Below are 22,863 nucleotides of genomic sequence, written 5' to 3' on the forward strand. Positions count from 1 at the left end.
AAAGTCCTGCCTGTTTTCTTGGGGCATTTTCCTCCTATATATGTTCCAGGGCCTAACTAAGCAGTTCTCTTAAACTTTTTTCTCAACTGAAAAAATTATAATCTACTATGGATTACATGGCATTATAAACATTCCTAAGTTCTATTCATAACTCCCAACTGTCCTTCATTTGAAGGAACTGTCTGCCTTTTGGAACACAATTGCTCTGTTCCTTCTACCCTTTCAGCAATTCCTATTTTAGGTCTGATGCTAAGACATCCATGAATGAATATAAAAAGTAAATATAAACCCCTAATAAATGACATAGTATGGCAATGTACTGAGGGAGATTTACTAAAACTGGTGCACAAAGAATCTGGTGCAGTTGTACATAGTAACTAATCAGCTTCTAGGTTTTATTGTCAAAGCTTAAAGTGGAACTTTATTTAGAAAATTATGTCCTGCTAGATCGCTTCAGACTGGCCCCTTTTGCAGGTATAGCTTCGTAAAACATAAAAAATAAGTGCCTATACTGTTCAAAATACAGTAATACACTGTCTACTACCCTGCTCTGCACATGCTCAGTTGCTCTATAATTTGCAGCACATGTGATCGGTTATGACACCAGCCATTTGATGGTTTGACAGTTTGTTTGGTTGAGGATACAGCAATCCCGGCATTCCAGGAATGTAACAGTTAAATTGATGGGTTTAGTTCCGCTTTATGATTTACTGGTGCTCAGGAACTCTGATCTTCAGCTAAATGGCAGCCTCCAGCAAGAAGAAACAGAAATAATACTAGAGGTAATTTACAGCACACACTAATTTTGGTAGCATAATTAGTAATGTGGAATGTATGTTCCTTGCTAAAAAAAACATTTCTTTTCAAGATGTGGGTAAAGTTCTGCTTTAAAGTGGATCTAAACCCATTGATTTAACGGTTTAAAAAAAACAGTTACATTCCGGCATGTGCCAGGAAGGTAACTGCCAAACCATCAAATGGCTGGTGTCATAACTGATCACATGTGTAGCATTATATCAGTTGAGGCAAATAACAAACTAAGATGGCAGCTTCCTTAGCTGAGAACAATAGGAAGGTTTAGCTCTGTTTTAATTGAATACACTGAAGTTAGAAGCTGATTGGTTACAATGCACAGCTGTACCAGATTCTGTGTGCATCCATTTTAGTAAATCATTTCAGTCTTATGAATTCAAAAACAAATATTTGCCATCTTGCCTTCTTTTCACAGAAGGTTGTGCTACATACTGCTGGTAATCCCTCCAAAAACATGGCGGCCGCTACTGGTGGAGACAGTTGTCAGAGCACTCTATCGTCAATGATGGGATGTTTCACAAACACTGCCCCTTTGACCAGCAGTGCACGAGCACAGGAAAGAACATCAGCTACAGCTGCATTGCTCCGCCCACTCATAATGTTATTTTGTGTCACCCCCCCTATGATAAGTAACTGGACAGCCATCTTTGCCATGGGCATGTAAGTCTATAATGAAAATGTCAAGTCACGCTCATATGCCTGGGCTATTCTAATACAACTCTAGAAACTGGCTGATTCTGTGTGCACCCGTTTTAGTAAACACCCCCCCCCCTGCATATCATAAACAATTGCTTTTTTTGCTTTTCATCCTTTGCTGTATCTTAGTGCTGTTGATCTCCTTCAGAGGCACGTTCTGTCTACATGCACACCAGCCATGGCTACATGGCATTTCTCAAAGCAGGTCCCTGATAATGAGAACAGTGGACCATAAATGTGTAATGTGTGTGGACCAGTTATTATTTCTGTGTTCATTTCATTATGATCTGGGTAACCGAAGGTGTGTTTCCTTTATGTACATACTGTACCTTGTGCTAAATATATTGTGCTGTCCTTGATTCTCAGAAAGTTGGGTTGTATGACATACAGTATTGCCATATGTGTGGCAGAGTAAAAGCAGCTTATTAGGGTGCATAACTAAAATTTCGACTTTCCCTTATAGCTGAATAAAAGTTCATTCAGACAATGATGACAACCATTCAGAAATCAAAATGTTTTTTATTGGTGTGTTTCTTTCACTCCACAAGTTGCGATATTCATTTTTTTTTTATATATTTTTTTCAACATCATTTTTTCTGCCTTTTTTTGTTTAATTTTTTTTTTCTACGTACGATATGGTTTCAGTCTTTCGTACGACAATTTTTTTGTTTTGTTCGCTTGTAGAATGGCGTTCGACCCATTTCTGGTTTTGGCATATGAAAAAGAAAATGAAGGAAGGAGAGAGAGAGGAGAGGAGGGGGCGGAGGTATTTAACCCTTTGCTCTTGTCAGAATCTATGGGGTTCAGTGGTGGTTGACAACAAACAATGTAAAACAAAAAGGGAACAGATACACAACCTAAATATGCGCTATAGATGTGCTGGGCCTGAGAACAAGTGTCTAACAGAGGAATTTTCCTTCTTGCCCATTACAGACCAACCTCATCCTCATTGGTTGTGGCTGGGTATTATGGACAACAGGAGTAGACCTTTTTTTTTCCAAAAGTCCATTGTTGAGGCCCATTATAACTTGTTCAAGTCTACCTCTCACTGATTTTGTGAAAGAAGATTCCAAGGACGTAAGGTTCTTTTAATCTTAGATCTCCAGCCATCATAACTTCTCCAGCAAGGAGACATAGTGGCATGTTGAGTCTCATATTATATACTGGCCTTCAACATTTAAGGATCTAACGTCAATATTTTATAGGGGGTTCTTTAAAATTATTTTTTAAAAGGGATTTTACATAAATATTCATTCTGTATACATATATCCTTTGAAATACAAGCTTGACAAAAATAGTCTTTAAAAGTGCTGAGTTCTGTTTGGGGCAACATGCAAATTATTTACTTAAGCCATCTTGACAATCAGTGGAATTTCACACAGTGTTAGCAGTACAAAAAATATATACGACAGCCACCATTAGTCCCTGTGTAGCAGTAGTATCACTGCAAATAAAATAGTAGTTTCTGAATGTGGCTACATAGTAATACACTCTTGTCCCTAATATGGTACAATGGCAGCCATTCTGTAAGTGTACAACATGTAAGTAATATTTTTGAGAAAGCAGGTCAATTTCACACTGGAAACTAACTGCACTGTCTCATTGATCTCAATAAGATTAGGCCCAGATATTATAAGCAGGCCTTGTAGTCCCAGACATAAGGTACCATAGCTGTTAAGGATGAATCTCATGCCTTGCCACTGACCAGCCAGTGTCTGCAGCTTTTAGGTATAGGGAACGACAGGCACAACTACCTACACTTCCAATTGTTCACCACCTACCAGTATTATAGTCTGGAGGAACAGTCAGAACCAAGGCCCTAACACCTGCCTCTGTTCTTAAGGCCATGCTGTAAACTGTGCAAGGAGCCATGTTTCAGTTCCAAGGGATCCTTCGGTAGTTTCCAGTGGACTGACAGGGTGAGCATTAAAGAAGCCCACAAACTAGGCCAGCTGTATCATCATATCAGTACTAAGAACCGGATCTCCTTTCCTGCTAGCACCAATCAGGTTAAATTCTGTCCTGAATGTTTGAAAATGGCTGCTTTCTCCATTAGGTAACAAAAAACCCTGAAGCACAATGAGAAAACTGTGCTGTTGAATAAACAAGAAAACATCTTGAGATTCTTTGAACTGTCCACACAATTTCTTTCTGGTGACTAGGCCACAATTATAATTTTGCCAGCTTATTTACCACAGGAGCTGAAATTTGTATCTGAAGATGGACAGTGAATTGCACATCCACATTTGCACATGAATGCAAAATGTAGATCAACCTGATTATTAGCAGTTAAGAAAATGTAAGAGGTTTACAACTGAGGAAATAACATATGAAGAGAAAGTCCAAAAAAACTACACACCTTGCAGCTTTTACATTAGGATCTACAGCTCTATATCTACTACCCCTCCATATGGCAAATTCTCACATTTCATAGATCTATGTAAATACGTTAAGATCCAATCATTTAGAGATGTATAGACCTGTGCAGGGCAAACATAAAGCTGATATATGCCAGTAAATAGGTTTTGGCTTTAGCTGTGTGCAGAAACCACAGGGCAAAGGCTATGACCTAGGAAAACCTGTGGTAAGACAAAATAGCAGACACCACGCTTGAGTTCTTGTTGAGGCAGCATGGGGCTTGTTAAAGTGATTGTTTAAAGTGACCCCATGTTTAATGCCTTATTGCACTGTTCCCTAGAATTCATGGCCTTTATTTAGCAGCAGAGAGCTGGTTAACGGGTATTTGTATTTAAAAAGAAATCCTATGGGACTATATATATATATATATATATATATATATATATATGTATATATATATATATATATATATATATATAGTATATTTTCTAGATTTAAAACATTAAGTTGTGACATCCATTCTGTTATTTGAACAAGGTCATTAATGACAGAAGTTCTTCTTTGTATATATAAGTATATATATATATATATATTTATAAAATCTTGATCTTTCATGTTTTTCTTTCAGGCAGGTAGATGACCAAATATATGAAGAACCTGTACAATTCTGGATCTCTACATGCAGAAAAATAATAAATACATAAAGAAAAACAAAGGTGTTTAAGAACTCAAACAAGGTAGCTGACAACACAAAGGCAGGATCTTTGGGACTGGTGAAGATCATTCATGATTCTGTAGTGGAATGAACAGAATACGGCACAGTGGCAATTTTGGACAGGAAGAGACACTGCTGAAGGCAGACACAAATAAAATAAAAAATGCCCCCTACTGACCATTTCCACACCTCTGATATTTATCTGGAGAGGGGTATAGGAATCTCCCCTCATCTCTCCCTTTCCCCCCCTTTAGAAGTCCGTTATTTACAGCAGTCGGAAAAGACACTCGCTTCCCCCATTGATAAAGTTCAGATGGTCCTCTGTTAACAGAGGTGGGGGATGTTTTGTGCTTAAATAAAGAATATGCAGGGCAGCTGGTCCTTTTCACCCCAGCCATTATCTTTTAAGTGGTGTTACCACCTTCCTGGCAGCAGTTCCTGTCTCCCTGGTAGCTTCCTCTTCCTTTCTGTTACGCACAAACCATGCTCTTCTGAACCGGGCATAAAAAAAGTCTGATTTCATCGTTGAGGCAGACAGTGGGGTTTGGGCGGAGAGAGAAGATGGCACCAAGGACTTTGATAGAAAGACCCAAGGAAAAAGTTCAGTGGTGAATGCAAGTGGCTTTTTTTTCAGGATATTTAACTTTCTGAAAACTCTTGTTCAGTTTGCATGTCCTCTACTTTTCTATGGGAATGCAAATCGTAAGCTGTGACATTTCAAAAATACAAAGGTAAATTTCACTATCTTAGGCAATTTACATCCTTATTACTCAGCAAGCCCATGGGTTGTTTGGCACCTCTTATTGAGTGCAAGAAATGAATTCCTGACCGTGAATAAATGACCAGTTTTACTGTTTGTATCCTTTCATTGCACCTAGCGTTGCTAACACAGAGGGGCTGCCTACAGTTACTGTTGGCTATTCACTAGCTCTGTCTGTAACTTTTCATTTTTGTTTACATTGGCTTTGCAGCAATACTGTAAATGTCAGCACCAAACTGGTGGTTGTATCATTGTATCAGTAGCTCTTGTTGGGGCAGATAGTTATGTTGCAAGCAGCTTATTTGGCACCCAAACCCCTACCTGTTTGTGGCCCTCATAAGAAATATACATAATTTTCAGATGGATGTTGGCAATCAAGAGGAAGTCCAAACAGACTGAACCCAGATAATACCTGCCATCAATACTAGTAGTCCATTGACCAAGGCAGTATTGTGTCCTCACCCCTACTCCACTGAAATAGCTCCTTAGTTAAATACCACTTCCTTCCACCATATGACCCTGCTTTCTTCTGAGATGGAGAGGGAAGGCAGTATCTCTCATTTTATTTTGTTGGGGAGTAATGGAGTTGGTGCCAGGGGTGGACGAGTAAGTTCAGAGGCTGGTGATGAGCTGCATCTGCCCGTCACCCTCAGGTACTGACCCTTCTAGACCCAGAAACCCTTGAGGCATCTGGTAGAAGGCTTGCAACTGCCCTCTGGGCACTGAACCCAGCCGGCCAGGGAAGTACATGGCATCTGCCGCTGTAGGCGGGGGGACCCCTTGGTGGCACGGCAACATTTCCCCAGAAGATGGCAGGCCTGGTTCAGGGCTGCTGTCTGGGTAGGGAGAGTCTCTGAGGTTGGTCATGCTCGTGTAGAGAGAGTCGCGGTTTGGTGAGTCACGAGGAGCGGGTTCGGCTTCAGACTCCTCTAGGTCACTCTGGTACAAGATGGACTGAGCTCTCTGTAAGAGAAGGGGTTCTTCTAAAGCTTTGTACATGCGCTCCATCTCCAAGGTGGGAACTTCTCCACCTTCTCCAATTGCCCCAGATGTTACCTCCTCATCTCCAGTGTCTGTTGTCCCCTGGTGGGTTTTGCCCCTCAGGTTGCTGTGTACCAGCTCAGAAATTATCATCTTTTCAAAGGCTGCAGCATCCGTAATATTACGACGTCCCCCATCTCCCAGTTTGGAAGGATCGGGTGGGAAGTCTCCAGCTCTAAGGGAATAGCTGTTGTTAAAATTACCATTGAGTGGAAGGGGAGGAAGGGCATCCTTTCCACACGGATCTCGGCTTAAGGTGTGTTCTGTGAAATAAAAATTAATAACAATGAAAACCTTGTTTTGATCAACCTTAGCAAATATATCAGTTCTATATTTCCTTTCTATACCGTATGGAGCTTTAAACTTTCAAGCAGGTAAACTTGTAAAAGCTGAAAACTTACACCTGCATGGTTTATAGAATCCATTGTGTTAAAAAAAAGATCGAAATACACACAAAATGGCTGATGAAACAATTCAAATTGTATGATATCACGTTCACTATACAGAAGCACACATTTAGAAAGAAGTAAAGGCTTTATTTAAGCTTTAAATGCTGGATGCAGGGCTGCTTTAACTATTAAAATGTTAGGCCAGTTGCCCCATGCTCACCATAGTAGTGGAGACCTACCACCAGACTTCTGAACAGTTCTGAATTTCATTGGCATAGGCCGCTATGCTTCACATAGGTCCAGCAGGACCCTTCCTCTCAAACTTTGCCTATACAGTGGCGTTATAGAGATTGAGATTAAGGGTATGCGCTAATTACAGAAACAGTCAGAGGAATGTATGCAGAGCAAATCAGGCTATGCCCCCTGAATCTGGGACCGCTATGGGCCTGGTGGTCATTTTAAGAAATGGGTTGTTTACCTATTTCTTAAAACAGCCCTGGCTGGCTGCATTTATTTTTCAAATGATCCTTTTATATGGCCACTTTTGAAATGATCATAAAGAAATTTATGCCACAGCTGACATATTCCTACTAACTCCTAATGCTGTTTTTCTGTTTAAACATGCTCTATAATGCTCTATAAGAGTGTAAAAACATATATCAAAACAAAAAAACAAGCAGTATATCTTTGCAATACATGCACATTTCGTCTTGTTCATTGGTTCTTGCCTTTAAAGAAGCTATAAGTGCAGTAAATATCTATCGATCAGCTTTAAGCTGTATTGTAGGTTCACAAAACACAGCATTTTGTGGAGTTTCTCAGCCTTGCCCAGTGTCTTTCCTAAACTACTAAGCCACTCACATTCTCTACAGGTCTCTACAACACAAAGGCTAATAATCATTCTTCAGCCCAAGATATGAAATAGGAAATTTTAACAGACTTTTTGAAATACAACACAGGAAGTATGCACAAGACACCTCTGATATTCTAGCAAGAGCAATATGTTCTTTTGTTTTATCAAAAAAATATGATAAATGCTTCCAATGGATTATTAAAACAGACCAAACGGTCACAAATAGAAGAAATTCATAGTTAGGGTTTACACACATTTTAGAGTGATATTAAACCCTTACATTTTTTTAATGGTTTTTAAAGAGGAGGGCAAACCATTGAATAAATAATGGTTCTCTTTTATGTAATACGTTCACTTTTATTGTCTTTGGGCTGATTCCCAAGCTACTGGCTCCCTGCCTATTTGCGGGAGTCACCTTTGCTTAGCCAGGTGTGACTATAGACACACACAGCACCTGGCAAGCCACACCCTGACTTCCTCCTCCAACCAACTTGCCTATGTCTTTGCTGTTCTCAGAACCCGGAAGATCGCAGAACAGTGCAAATGCCTGGGACCCAGCAGCAAGGACAATAGTTTTTTTTTTTTTTTTTTTTTTACTTTAATGCATATTAATGTGACTAGAGACTTCATGGACCAACAGGATGATCTGATAGTGGAGCCAAACCCAAAGCTGGCCACAAACAGCTTGAATTTCAACTAATTTCTGCTGAATCGTCTAAATTTGAGCCATGGGTGATCCAGCAAGCACCACCTGGCACAACAAAAGTCAATTCAAAATTTGATTGAGTTGGCTGGAACATTATCAGCCAACCAGTGACTGCATCCTATCAGGTGTGGTTGCTGAATACAATAGCCAGCAGTAGAGATTTCTCCATCCATACTGTTTAACATGGATGGGGGAATCAAATGATTCTTGCTAGCTTTGATTCTATTTACAGGAAGAGTTGAAGTCTGCATTTAACTTTACCTGGCAAATCTCTAGATATACTGATTGTTTTTACATATGTTTTTTTACCGAAGGCAAGCTCTGCCTATACATCTTTTCTCATACTTTCAATTTGAATTGGCCAGTTATGTTTAAATGATAACTAAACATAAAGTACAGTTATTTGTTAATGTAAAGGAGTCTTAATTTTAAGATTAACAAATTTGTTGTTTTAAAATGTTTTTGGCTGTGAATTATTAAACTTGCATTCTTTATTATAAAGATATTTCCCCTTTTATTTGAATGTAATATTTGTAAAAGCATGCCTGTTCATTGAACAGGCTAAGTACAGAAGTACATTTTGACAAGAGAGGAAGTGAGCATTGGTCCAGTGGTGGCAAGTGAGAAAATGCGTGTTGGTCATAAGTGAAGAAATAGGTGTGGTGCAGTAAAGGCAAAGAAGGAAGTGCACATTGGTACAAAGGGACGAATTAGGAAGTGCATGTGGTGATAGTGTGCATGGGGGCAGAGGCAATAAGTAAGCAAACAGGATGAATACTGAATTTCCTAAAAATTCTCTCTAACCTTAAAAATTACTACTGGTATGTAATCTGGGATAATGTAGCTTACAGTACAGAGTACAAATGATTTTAGCACATGGCTTGGCATTACATTAGCAGTGAAAATAGTGTGTAAGTGTAGCAGCAGTCAGCAAAGTAGTGCATTGGTGATGTGGTGGTCAGTAGAGTAGTGCATTCATGTAGTGGTAGTCAGTGGAATAATGCACTGGTGTAGTGGTGGTCATTGGAGTAGCTCTTTAGTGTACTGGTGATCAGAGGAAAAGTGCATCCATGTAGTGGTAGTCAGTAGAACAATGGATTGGTGTAATAGTGGTCAGTGATGTAGTTCATTAGTGGAGTGGTGGTTAATGGAGTAGTGCATTGGTGTAGTGGTATTCAGAGCAATAATGGATTAGTATAATGGTGATCAGTGGAGTAGTTCATCAGTGTAGAGGTGGTCAGTGGAATAATGCATTGGTGAAGTGGTGGTCAGTTGAGTAGTTCATTACTAGTGTAGTGGTGGTCAGTGGAGTAGTGCTTTTGGTGCTTTGGTGTGGTGACACCCTATCGCTACTGACAAGTGCTGATTGCATTTATTATAAACTATTAGCAGTAGCAGAATATTCGTAAGGTTAAATGAGGCACTTACTGGGATCTCTGAACGTTCCTGTATTTCCACAATAGAAGAACCGAGAAAGTCAGGTAAGAAAGACAGACAAAGATACATTATTAGAATCAAGGTACAGAGATATGATGATGTAGAAAAGAGGAAACTGTATGGAAAAATGTGATAAGGGGTAAGAGAAACATACATATTATATGTTAGGAAGCATTCAGTGAGGACACCTTTCTCTTTATCTACATCTACATACTGTATATATTTATCCTATGTATATTGTAAATAATATAGCATACTTGCTCTCTACATGCTGTTCCGGACTGAATTATAAGGATCTGCAAGACTTAGTGGGGGACAACTAAAGCTGAGCTTATTATATTGCTATTGTACTTGCATTAATACAATCAAAGGTTTGGCACTAAACATACTGCTCTATGTAACTTTTGAACTACAGGGTGAAAGATAGGGTTCTGTTGATAGTACACAAGGTATCAAACATGGTTCTCTAAGCCCTTGTACACACACGGTCGGACATTCCGACAACAAAATCCATCGGATTTTGTCCGAAACTTGTGTTGCATACACACGGTCGGACAAAGTTGTCGGAAAATCCGATCGTACGTAACGTGACGACGTTATTTCGTTACGACGGGATTACGTTCAGGCTAGTAGCCAATAGCTTTGGTCTAGGAATTTGATCTGAGCATGCGTGGCACTTTGTCCGATCGGAATTCTCAACACACAATCGGGCAAAGTCCGATCGGATCATGTTGTCGGAAAGTTTTATAGCCCAGCTCTAAAACAGTCCGATGGAGCCCACACACAGTTGGATTATCCGACAACATGGTCCGATCGGACAATTTACGTCGGAATGTCCGACCGTGTGTACAAGGGCTTAGAGTAATATGACTAAATATATTTTTATACTAGCCACCACATATGGTCCTTTAGATCTGCAGGATAAATTATGTACATCTGTATTATGTCTGTTATGGCTGTTACTCAATCTTGCAGTTTTGGACTGGGAATCAACTCCATAACTATTGAAATTCTGTGACCTTAACATACAGCCTCTGGTTGACAAATCTATGAGAAACCTGATCATCTAAAAATATAATTTTCTGGATGATCATTGTTGTTCCCCAAGGTAAAGCTGGCAACAGGTGTGTCTTCCTGGTGCATAATCATGCAGACTCAACAGGAACTATTGTAAATGCTTATGCCTCAATTTCTCCATAGATCAATTGTATGGTTGTCAAATTTATTTCCACAATCTCACATCTATGGCTGGTCTGAAATATGGCTCTGCAGAAGAAATGACATACACTATATGGCCACAAGTATTTTCAGGTTTTTCTTGTGAAGGATACTGTTGATGCCACAGCTTACAAAGACATTATAGACACCTGTGTGCTTCTAATCAGGTTTCAATTGTTTGGTGAAGGCCCAAATTCTGGTCTATAATGACAAGGTGTGATGGGTTTGTTGGTGAGGTTCTCAAGTGGCCTTGAGAGTCCTGACCTCAACCCTACTCAACATCTTTGGAATGAATTGCAGACAGCGAGCCAGGTCCTCTTGTCCAACATTAGTACCTGACCTCTTTTGGCTAAATTAGTACAAATTCCCACAGACACACTCTAAAATATTGTCTCTCCAGAAGAGTGGAGTCTGTTATAGTACCTTAAGAGGGGGAGGAGAGAACTCCATATAAATGTCCATTGTTAGATTGCGATAGCCAACAAGCCCAAATAGGTGTGATGATCAAGTATCCACAAACGTATGGCCGTATAGTGCACATGTGCTTGGTAAAACTATATGACTATTACACTGGGTATCGAATATGGCTTTGAGTGAATGGAAAACTGTAATTTAACTGGAATAGACGTAAAAAACCTTATAGAAAAGTGGGCTGCTTTCATTCTTGATTTCTTATCATAAGCAATTTATTTTTAATTTTGGTAGAATTTGTTTGTATGATGTACACTAAGAACCTTGTTTCCAAGTTAGGGTAAACCTTTGTTCACCTTAACTCTTAAAATGAAGGGACATCTGTAAAGAAGGCATTTAAGGCATCTGCATGTATGGTCACATGCCTTTTAGAGAACCTCAGGATCTCCAATACCAGAAAAAAAACTAGGAGCTGGAATTGCTATTGCATATTAAAGCTTCATGGGTTTGGGGAATCTTGGGATGCTCTAGGAGGTATATTACTATACATTTTATACATTTAGGTCTAACTACATTTTAGGAGATTCATGTATACACAGATAACTACGAGCCTATATAGAAAGCCATGTTGGCTTTGATACACATATTACTTTGACTTACATATATATATGTCTCTCCAATATATAACAATATACAATATGTCTCACCAGTGGTGTTGTATCCAGGGGAGGATGGACTAAAGCCCACAGACTCTGTGATAAGTGTATTATACGGGCTGGTGCCTACACGGCTTTGCAGCACAGGATTCGTCAGTAAGTGGTTACCCATTGTGCCTTGGAGGACAGTAAACAAGAGTCAGGTTGACTATTAGGAGTCAGGCCCCGTTTTTATTGAAATTTAAAACCTATCTTCAAATACAATGCCCAAGTTCAACTTTCTGACAAATGGAATATTGCAAGTCAATAGCAGTGAATCAATCATATATACAGTATCATATTTAATGTGATTTTTTCCCCCTTACACAATTCCTTGGTATCCACAGTGTTTTCTAGGAAATTTTAAAATATTATATTGGACCGATTACTGTATACACAGCCGAAGGCAACTTTTCCTATAGTAAGAATGAAAAAGGTGAGGGTTTCCTATGGAGCATCTAGGATGCTAAAGAGTTTGATCAATTGATAATTTCACTGTCCTGCCTTACAAAACATCAATTTGTCAGAAAATTAAAGTTGTGCTCTAAATTCTTCAGGTGAATATGTTCTGGACTTTGAATGGTTGTACACACCTCTGTTTAGAGTTGGGGTGCTATTTAGGTCTCCGGCAATAAAGGAGGATTCTGTCTGTTTTCTGACAGTGTCATTCCACATCCGGCGAATACGGCTCTGGGTGTAGTATCGACTGTTGACTGTCGATTTCAAGGTTCCGTGTTCTGCTCCTGGACCCCTCACACAACAGTACGAATGCCTCAGACATTTGCTGTATTCCTTATGTACCTGTTGAGACAGGGCACAATAAAGGCTATTTGAACTGTAGTTGTAATCCTTCAGACCAGAGCAGCCATCTTGCATTCTAAGCCTACCCACTTACACCTGCAACATCAAGACAGTGGATAAGCCCAACCACATCCCTTTCAACCACTTCCACAATACACAACATCCCATTCATGAAAGAATTTCAGCTAAATATAAGTTCTTTCACAGACTGACTGTATCCTCTCTCTGAGTTTGAGGGGCTTTGATGATTGATAACATTTATGGCAAGAATATAAATTCAAGGAGGAGGACAGAGGCATGTACGTCTGAGGATGAGACCCAAGAGCGTTCCTCCGGACCGTACCCTTTTCAATGCACCAGGTACAGTATGCACCCACGGAACATACGGGAGTCTTCAATGGACTCGACTTAATACTCCTCATGGTTCTCAACCTGTACTGGGTGAGGACGAGGCACCGAGGTGGTAAAGCGTTTGCAGACCAAAGGTTTTAATAAGGAGACATGAAATACATTCGAAATACACATATTAGAAGGAAGGTCTAATGCGTAAGTCACTGGGTTAATCCCATGAAGAATACAGAAAGGCCCAATAAACCGAGGTGCGAACATTCTGAGAGTGAACACAATGTCAGAGGTTGTGAGATGACAGCGAGACCCTGTCCCCAACCTGGTAGGAAGGCGCAGGCAGGCATTTGCCATCAGCATGGAGTCTATACCTATCATTAGCATGTCGCAAAGCCTCCTGGACTTGTGCCCAAGTGGAACGAAGACAAGAAAAGAGGCCATCGCGCCCCTCTGGGAGAAAGGCATTTAGCCTCAGACAAGAATGCGAGTTTCCTTATGGTGAGTAAGAATGAGAACTGGCACAGTGGTACCTTCAAGGAGATGTCTCCATTCTTTCAGGGCTAAAATGATCGCTAACAGCTCTCTGTCACCAATCACGTAATTGCACTCCACAGGTGCCAATTTCTTGGAAAAGTAGCCAGAAGGATGCATAGTGCTCTTAGAGGTAGGACGTTAATACAGAAGGGCACCAACTCCAGTCTCAAAAGCATCAACCTCAAGGATAAAAGGTAACATCGGATCAGGATGTGCCAACACAGGAGCAGAAACAAAGGCAGCCTTGAGACTCTCAAAGGCCTTAATGGACTCCAGAGAACAACTCTGTGGGATACCGTCCTTTCTGGTCATATCAGTCAGGGGCTTGACCAGAGAAGAAAAGTTACGAATAAACTTCCGATAATAGTTGGCAAAGCCAAGAAAATCCTGCAGAGGACGTAAACCCATGGATCGGGGCCACTGTGGGACTGCTGAAAGTTTCTCTGGGTCCATCGAAAAACCAGCAGTGGAAATGACCTAACCCAGGAATTGAACCTGTTCACCATGGAATTCGCACTTTTGCAATTTACAATAGAGATTGTTCTCTCTTAGTTTCTGAAGCACACGATAGACATCTGTGTGGTGGTTCTCCAGGGACTTGGAAAATATGAGGATATCATTGAGATAAACTACCACACATAACTGCAACAAATCTCGGGTAACATCGTTAATAAATTCCTGGAAAACTGCTGCGGCGTTACAAAGGCTGAAAGCCATTATGAGGTACTCATAATGGCCTATTCTGGTATTAAACGCAGTTTTCCACTCGTCAATCCTCCTTAATCCTCACAAGATTGTATGCCCCTCTCGAAACAAGCTTCGTGAAAACCTTTGTTCCCTTGAGGCAGTCAAATAACTCCGTAATCAACGGAATTGGATAGGCATTCTTAATTGTGAAGCGATTGAGACCCCTATAATCAATACAAGGTCTCGGTTTACCATTCTTCTTCTCCACAAAGAAGAAACCAGCACCAGCAGGAGATGAGGATTTACGGACGAAACCTCAAGAAAGTGCATCTGCAAAATACCCCTCCATGGCCTTATTCTCCGAGAACGATAAAGGGTAAAACCGGCCATGAGGTGGGTATGGCACCAGGTTGAAGGTCAATTGCGCAATAATACAACCGGTGTGGAGGCAAACTACCAGCTTGACCTTTGTCAAAAACATCACTAAAATTGCGGTACTCCTCCAGCAGTGAGGAGAGTGTAGAGGTGCACAGGACTTTGGCTACCTTCTGGAAGCATGTCTTACTGCATTGTGGCGACCAGGAGAGAACCTCATGCATGGAGCCAATCAAAAGAGGGGTTGTGCCTCTGTAACCAAGGATAACCCATAACCAGTGGAAACTTAAGTGAGAAAATAACGTGGAATCGGATTATCTCATGGTGAAGAGCCCCTACAGCCATGGAGAACGGAACAGTCTCATGAGTCACATGGGCAGGCTGTAGAGGTCTTCCATCAAGAGCCTCAATGGCAAATGGAGTGTCACAAAGCTTCAGCAGAATTGAGTGCTTCGATAAAAAGGCAGCATCAATGAACAGGCCTGCAACCCCAGAGTTGATTAGAGCCTTTATCTCGACGGATGACTCAGCCCAAGAAAGGGTAACCAAAACCAGGAGCATATCCTTCTGGATAACTGGGGACGAAACAACATCACCTAAGGTCTGTCCATGACAGGACCTCAAGGTTCGGACATTCCCTGGATGGGTAGGACAAGACTTCAAAAAGTGACCTGCCTGGCCACAATAAAGGCACAATCTTTCCCTCCTCCTAAGGGTCCTCTCATCCACAGAGAGAGGCGTGAAGCCCAAGTGCATGGATTCATCTTCACAGACCGACTCGGTACCAGGAGGCATGGGAGTTGAGAGAGGCAAGGATGGGACTGTAAAATTCGGAGACAAATGTACAGGAGGCTTCCGCAAGTGCTCCTTAAAAAGGCATTTGTCTAGCAGCAAGTTGGGCTGAGCTGTGTGATAAAGGCGGCCCTGTGTGTTTTCCCCGGGAGTCGCCGCAGAAGGACGGAGAGGGGACCCCGACCGCTCCGCAACCGTACAGCCCCGGCCCGACGTCCTCTCCGTGTATCGCCCTCCCCTTCCCCCCTTCTTGTCTCCCCTCCCTTCCCCCCCTTCTTCTTCTCCGGGACAAACAGACGCCGCCTCTCTCCACGACACTGCCGTCCCTCCGGGAGAGTGAGCGGGAGTGTATTGAGAGGCGAACGGGTTCCAGAGTTCCTTCGCATCCATCTGTGAAAACCCTGGACTTGGGGAATCAGTCATCCGCTCTGCATGGTTCTCTGTAATAAGGAACCATACACCTTTGGTAAGCGGCAGTAATATCTATGGTGGAGGTCATACACGGGTCACGTTCGTTTTGGATACCTATGTTGTCACTATTTCACAGTGGAATACTTTGCAAATAGAGACTCTCTATGGACTTTATGAACACTCCAATATCTTATGTTATAATTTTTTGTCACATATAACGATGGTTTATTAATGTTTAGGTTAACTGGTTATTGGATGATACATTGTTTTTTTTGTAGGTTCAAATTACATTATGATAATTTATATTATTATTTAAGGAATCCTTATTGTTAATATTGGTACATATTTGCTATTTATACCCAGTGTAATTCCACCTTCGGGTATAGTTATTAACTTAATAGCTATTCTTTAGAGTTTATTACATCTTTATGTAGGGGTTTTTCCGCTTACAATTATTAATTTTATTTTTTGTGCAGCTCACCCTTTTCTTTAATTTTCACATTCATTTGAGTATCCACTATCATGTTGGTGTTTGTATGAATAATATCAAGGTATATTTGCTATCTTCATAGCACCTTTCATCTTTATATATTTATTTAAATTCCTTTGCACTTAAAATCTTTCCGCATAGGATTGATTAGTTATCAAGTCAAAGTTTTTGGAGTTTTTCTCACGTAGGTGTATTTTTTGTTTAGTAGTTTTTTGTAGCGCAACCCATCCCTTTTTCCTCCTTAAAAAGGAGTCTTTCTTTGAGTCTGAAGTCATTGAGGATGGCAAACGTGATCAACCTCTCCAGCTCAGCGGGTTTATACCGGGCTGCTATCTCATCCTTAATGGTATGAGAGACCATGAAAAAAGGAACACCTAATGAAAGCCTCCCTGATCCAAGCAACCTCTGCTGCCAGAGTACAGAATTCAATGGCGTAATCGGTTTACAGTTCTCATACTCTGATGGACATGAGGCACTTGGTAGCAGAAGCGGAGCATACGGAAACATTAAATACCCTTTTAAATGAAGTTACAAACTCAGGGAAACTCAAGACAACAGGTTTTTGTATCTCCCATAGAGGGTTTGCCCAGGCCAAGGCTCTCTCAGAAAGCAAATATATCTCAAAATCTACTTTGCTTCTGTCTGTGGGAAGTGCCTGGGGCAGCATTTCAAAGTATATCTCAACCTGGTTGAGAAATCCTCTTCATTGGACTGGATCACCCCCAAATCGCTGGGGATGCTGAGCGGAACCAGACATACCTCTTACAGAGGTAATACTTGAGGAGCGTGCCTGCACAGAGACTGGAGCAGCAGCAGGGACAGCTTGCAACACAGATTGTACCGGAGCAGCCACAGTGTGAGATTCCAGGTGAGCCGTGCGACTCAGGAGCGTTTGTAACATAGGATGACAGCAAGCAGGATCTGGAGCCAGAAGGAATGTCAGCCAAGCAAGTCTTTAACAGGAACACAGGACAGCGTCTCTAGAGATGTGACCAAGGAAAAGACAGAGATCCTCTGGACTGGATGGCTTAAGTAGGCAGGACTGACGAGCAGGATATCCTTAACAGGTGAGTCACTGTGGAGAGATAGGAGCTGGCAATTACCCGACAGCTGAGGGGCCAGCTTTGAGAAAGGAGCGTTGAGCCCAGCCCTGACACTTTCCTAAGCTTTATACCCCGTACACACGATCCGAATATCGTACGACCGATCTCAAAACCGTTTTCGGTTAATAATCACAAGTATAAATTGAATAGCTAAATAAAGTCACAAAAATTCTCGTACGATAGAAAAAAAAATCGTTAGTGATGTCATGTGTTTGTATTGTATTTTCGGACGACAACTATACTGACTAAACGAAAATCGTACGATCTGGAATCGTACGAGGAAAATTTCCGTGCATGTCTGATCAAATAATATCGGATGGATGGTCGTGATCAACTGTCGAATTTAGAGTACACACGATCCGAAAATCATACGATCCTTCCTCGGACGACCATTTTAGTACGATATTCGGATCGTGTGTATGGGCCATTAAGGTCTTATTTACACAAGTGTTGATAAAGAACACCTTGTCAAGTGCTTCTCAAACACTGGAGGCATCGGTATACATTTCAAAACTGTGACCTTCGAAGTTTTGTTAATGCTTATATGCAGCCTTAGACCTGGCATTTAAATGCTTTGCAAGCACTTGTTAAGCCCTACATGGGTGCATAATAAGTATTTGACAAGGAGTTCTACTAGAGCTGCATTTTTCACGTTTTGGTAACTGACAACATCCAATAAACCATGAAAGTAATGCTTATTTTCTTCCACTAACAAATACAAATACTCTGCTAACTAATTTTACACAGTAAAGCTAAAAAAGCACTCATCAAACATCTTTTCCTGATGCTTCTAGGTCTTAAAAAATAAACTAGGTCTTATACAATAATCTCCTAATAAACAATTCTTTCTTGAGAAATTATGGAAGCTATTGGAGAAAAATGTGAAAAATCTGGTTGGAATCTATTTAGTAACATGTGAAAACAAAAAATTCCATTAACTGTTCACACATTTTGTAAACTAAAGTATAGCCGGTGAGCTACAGTGGTGCTTACAGAGGAGGATAGTAAAGAGCAGCCTTTCTCAACTAGGGATCCTCCTGAGGTTGCTGGGGGTTCCTTAAGCTTAGGAAGATTGGTAATTAAATTCTCCCTGACTACCAATTTAAAAGATCATTCCTACACTAATGTTGGTTGACATCAACATTTTGACTGTCTGCATTTCCTTTCATCAACCCATATTAATTGCATTTCAAGATTATATTTGAAAATAAATTTGGGTATGTTGCTGTGGGTGTTAAAAAAAATATCTGTTCTGTTGTCAAAAACTTTAGAAACATCACATTCTTTATTCTCCTATTTAAAATGTTCTACAACGTACTGATTATGCAAATGTACCATAAACTGTGGATATAACCATTATTAGCAGGGGTCCCTCAAAACCAGAAAGCTACTTTAAAGGTTCCTCAATGACAAAATTGTTTAGAATGGCTTGTATAGCTTTTAGGCACACTGCAATACCAGAAATCAGAAGCAGGTGGCACACTAGGTGAAGTCTAAAATTATATCTTCAAGTCTCAATCAAATAGTTTTCCTGGACATTTTCTTTAACCAGGAGGTGAACATAAACACTAGAACAGCAAAAGATGCGCTCACGCTGCGAAGCATGCCTAAAAAACTGATTAAAATATTATTATAATTATGTGTTTGGAAATCATTTAGAATGTAAACCACGGCAGACTCAGTAAAGCATTGCTTGATAGCTATTGCACAGTTTTTTTTTTCTTTATGGCAGCAAAGATTTAGATTATTCCTATTACAGTAAAAATGAAAAGCAAATGTTATACTGCAAAGGTTAAATGATGTTGCAATTAGCACAGGAATATTTATTAGATCTGATATTAGCTCAGTTTTCCCCATAATGTGATATGGGTAGCCTACTGTTTTGTGGGAGAAGCGGATGGATTCCAAATCTAATTTACATACGTGGAATAATAAGTTAATGTACTGTAGAAAATATGCTTTTTTTCAGCTCGAGACCATGTTCTTACATTTAAAAAAAAACATTTTATGTGTAATTATAGGGGAAATGAGAAAAATGGGGCCTGGTAACGAAGAGACAATTTACAGTGACTGACAGGCCTTCTGCGGGGAGTCATAGAGAAACACTGGCACTAGCACAATGTTCTTGATGTATTGGAGACAGACAGAAAGCACCAGATATTTAATCATGAAAGGTGCCATTCTAAAACAAAGTTTTGTATAATAATGTGTATCGTGACTTAAATATACATCAGATTTTGCCTGGTATTGTCTTTGTGGTAGAGTCAGGAATGTTCAATTCCTGTGTAGCAATGCATACTGGGGCTGAGCACTGCTGTGTCAAGCTCTGACAAGATGTTGCTTTGTGTTGAGAAGCTCTACAGGAGATGATGAAGTGCATACAGGTCAATGATTTCCCTGTGTAGGTGTTCTCGAGATTTCCACAGAGCATAATTGCAGTGGTGTAGCCTTCCGCTAGGCCTCTGTTATTTGTGAGGCTCGCGGCATGACACGCTACCAAATCTACGGGTTGCATGCTAACCTTCTTCTGGAGAGCACAGTGGAAGATGAAGATGAAGAGGCCCTGCAAAGCATTGAAGGTTGTAAAGAGATACGCCAGGACCAAAGACTCTTTATTGATGAACAGGAGGCCAAAAGCCCAGGTGAGACCGAGGAGGAAGAGGAGGGTAACTGCCCCTAAGGCCCATGACCTGAAATGGGAACAAATAAGTTCATAATTAAACATCAGATAGCTTACACTTACATTTGACAGTAAAACAAACTACCTGAAGAGCCCAAGAACTTTATTCATCCCTCAGGTTAAAAAAACAGAACATTTATGGCCAATTTCATTTCATTCCCTGAGTTCGCCATATTCAAGGGAAACTAATGGAATTTGCTAATCAGAATTAAATCTGAAAGTTATGTAATTTAGTCAAAAGTAAAGAATATGGACCGATGGGGGCTATGCTATAGCCACCCGTATAGTGGATAACTGTCCTAATATACTGAAAGTGATGATGGGGATTAGGGTGTTACTGAAATACTTACTTGATGTTCTCCAAGCGGCTGGAGTCTGGCTTCAGGACAGAGGAGGAGCGAAGCATCTTATGGAGAGTGACCAGGAGGATAAGTAGGTTCACCTAGAAATAGAGATAATGAGAGATTAAATAATATGTATTAGGGGGTTCAAAAATCGATTGGATGCCCAAAACATTTTTCTGTACTCCATTACACCATCTTTGGACGATTCTCCTATCTCTATTCTTTCACAATATGCTCAATTCACCTTAGCATAATCCATGCAATATTTTGGTTTCTCTGTTTTATTGTCTTGTTTTACTTTAATGTTTAGTCGTCAATGGGTTTTTCAATGCCGGAAATGTGGTATTTTAATGATTTATAAAGGTAGCTCAGGCTGGTGAAAACTATAATGCCGCGTACACATGATCGGACTTTCCGGCAGACTTGGTCCGGCGGACTGGAATCCATCAGACAATTCGATCGTGTGTGGGCTGCAGCGGTTCTTTTTTTCCCCAAAAGTCAGACGGACCTAGAAATAAAACATGTTTCAAATCTATCCGATAGACTCAAGTCCAACGGACTAAAAATCGGTAAAACCGTTCGTCTGTGTGCTAGTTCGATGGACCAAATACGACGCAAGGACAGCTATTGGCTACTGGCTATTGAACTTCCTTATTTAGTCCCCTTTACGTCATCACATTCAAAACGAATGGACTTTCGAACGGACATAGTCCGGGCTTGTTGGACCTCCTACGAAAGTCCGTTGGGAAGACCGTCGGACCTAGTCCGTCGAAACGTCCGGTCATGTGTAAGCGGTACAAGTTTAAGCAAGGTATCTACTGTGGAAGGCAGGAAAAAGGAGAAGTCTAGAATGATGATAAAAAAACACTTTATCAATATTGGCAACAAATCTGCCTTTGTTTTCATTTTCTGTTCTCCAGTTTTATGTAAATAGCCTCCTAAACACAGGTTTCCTGCCTTGAAGAAGGGGTCCATGCCTTCTGGGTATTCTAGATGAGGAACAGTGGCAGAGGTATCAGCATATTTTGTTAAAAAAGACATTGATTTTGGCCAGGAAGGCTATATCTCAAATGGATTCAGCCGGTCCCCCATCTGTCTGAACATGGATTCAGCTGGTGAATCAGGTTCTGTCCTTTGAGAAACTAGTGTACGAACATAGAGGTTGCCATAAGAAATATAATAAAGTATGGGATGTATGGTGCTCCTCCACTCTTACTATATCTGGTACGTAAGTACATATATGTTGCCAAGTCTATTGGTTTGCAGGCATGATGTTGCACTCTTTGGAATTTAGTCCTCAAACATGATTTTTGGGTACCCATGGGTATAATTTCTACTTGTTTTAAGTTTCCTTTTGTTTTGTGATCCAAGTGCAGCTGTATCTGTACTTTTCAATAACCGTTATCTGATTTTACAATTGTAATATGTATACTATGATACTCATGTTGAGCGTAATTGTTGAATGTGTCCAATGTTTTGCACACTTGTGTTTTTTTTAAAAGGGGGTCCACTGAGCAGTAAAACCCAGGGTTAGCAAGTACCCCTGAGCAGTTCCTCTAAAAGGGGGCTGTTGTATGTGCAAAAGATTATACAAACTGTGGACTCTTGCCCTTAAAGTGGTTGTAAACCTCATACATGAAATATGAACAAAGCATTTCCCTCTATAGTGTTTACTTGACTCAATTAGGAGCACTAAGTGTAATTTCTGTATCTGCTGCTTTGTTCCTCTGCTATCAGCAGGAGTCACTCCTAACAAGTTTTCCTGACACCAAGAAAAAAAAGATGACATGGGAGGAGCTCCAGCTAATTGACAGCCTCAGCTCTGTTCCTGTGTTCTGTGTGAAGGGGAGGATTCTCTTCCCTCCCCTCCTCTCCATTCGCCTCTCCGAACTCTCCTCACTGAGCTCTGCTGAGTGTAGCTGTCCACCTCCTTTTTTCTGACAGCTCAGACAAGCTTTATAAATTCTGCACTTTGAACAGATGTAGAGATGAGAAGACTGCAGACAATCAGGCACAACTTATGTAGGAGGGTATGTTTTATCTTTATGTATCAGCTAAGGATAATCACTTCTCTGGGTAAATGTAAGGGTTTACAACCCCTTTAACCTATGGACATGCAGGACATTGGTTCCGAACTACAAGTATATCATTCCCTAACCCTAAGCAGCAGTCGTCTGCTCTTCCTGACAACATATAAGTATTCTGATTG

The 22,863-nt window shown here is 40.6% G+C and overlaps 1 protein-coding gene across 3 annotated transcripts in view; it reads right to left on the minus strand.

Moving 5' to 3' along the window:
* Positions 1-2,008: 2,008 nt before the first annotated feature.
* ADGRL1 (adhesion G protein-coupled receptor L1) overlaps positions 2,009-22,863 on the minus strand; it is a 624,094-nt gene continuing 603,239 nt past the window's right edge. For 2 of the 3 annotated variants that reach the window (XM_077470078.1, XM_077470080.1), the window contains 6 exons: positions 20,661-20,752; positions 20,152-20,320; positions 12,686-12,893; positions 12,105-12,230; positions 9,760-9,777; positions 2,009-6,646 (listed from right to left, as the gene is read on the minus strand). In XM_077470078.1, coding sequence (XP_077326204.1) covers positions 5,955-6,646; positions 9,760-9,777; positions 12,105-12,230; positions 12,686-12,893; positions 20,152-20,320; positions 20,661-20,752 — 1,305 coding nt within the window. In that variant the 3' untranslated portion in view covers positions 2,009-5,954. The remainder of the gene's footprint in view (positions 6,647-9,759; positions 9,778-12,104; positions 12,231-12,685; positions 12,894-20,151; positions 20,321-20,660; positions 20,753-22,863) is intronic. The other variant, XM_077470079.1, reaches the window with a different exon arrangement.

The sequence above is a fragment of the Lithobates pipiens genome, unplaced genomic scaffold (assembly GCF_037356315.1).
Source record: "Lithobates pipiens isolate NorthernLeopardFrog02 unplaced genomic scaffold, aLitPip1_a1.2 Scaffold_8, whole genome shotgun sequence".
In the NCBI taxonomy this organism is placed as follows: domain Eukaryota; kingdom Metazoa; phylum Chordata; class Amphibia; order Anura; family Ranidae; genus Lithobates; species Lithobates pipiens.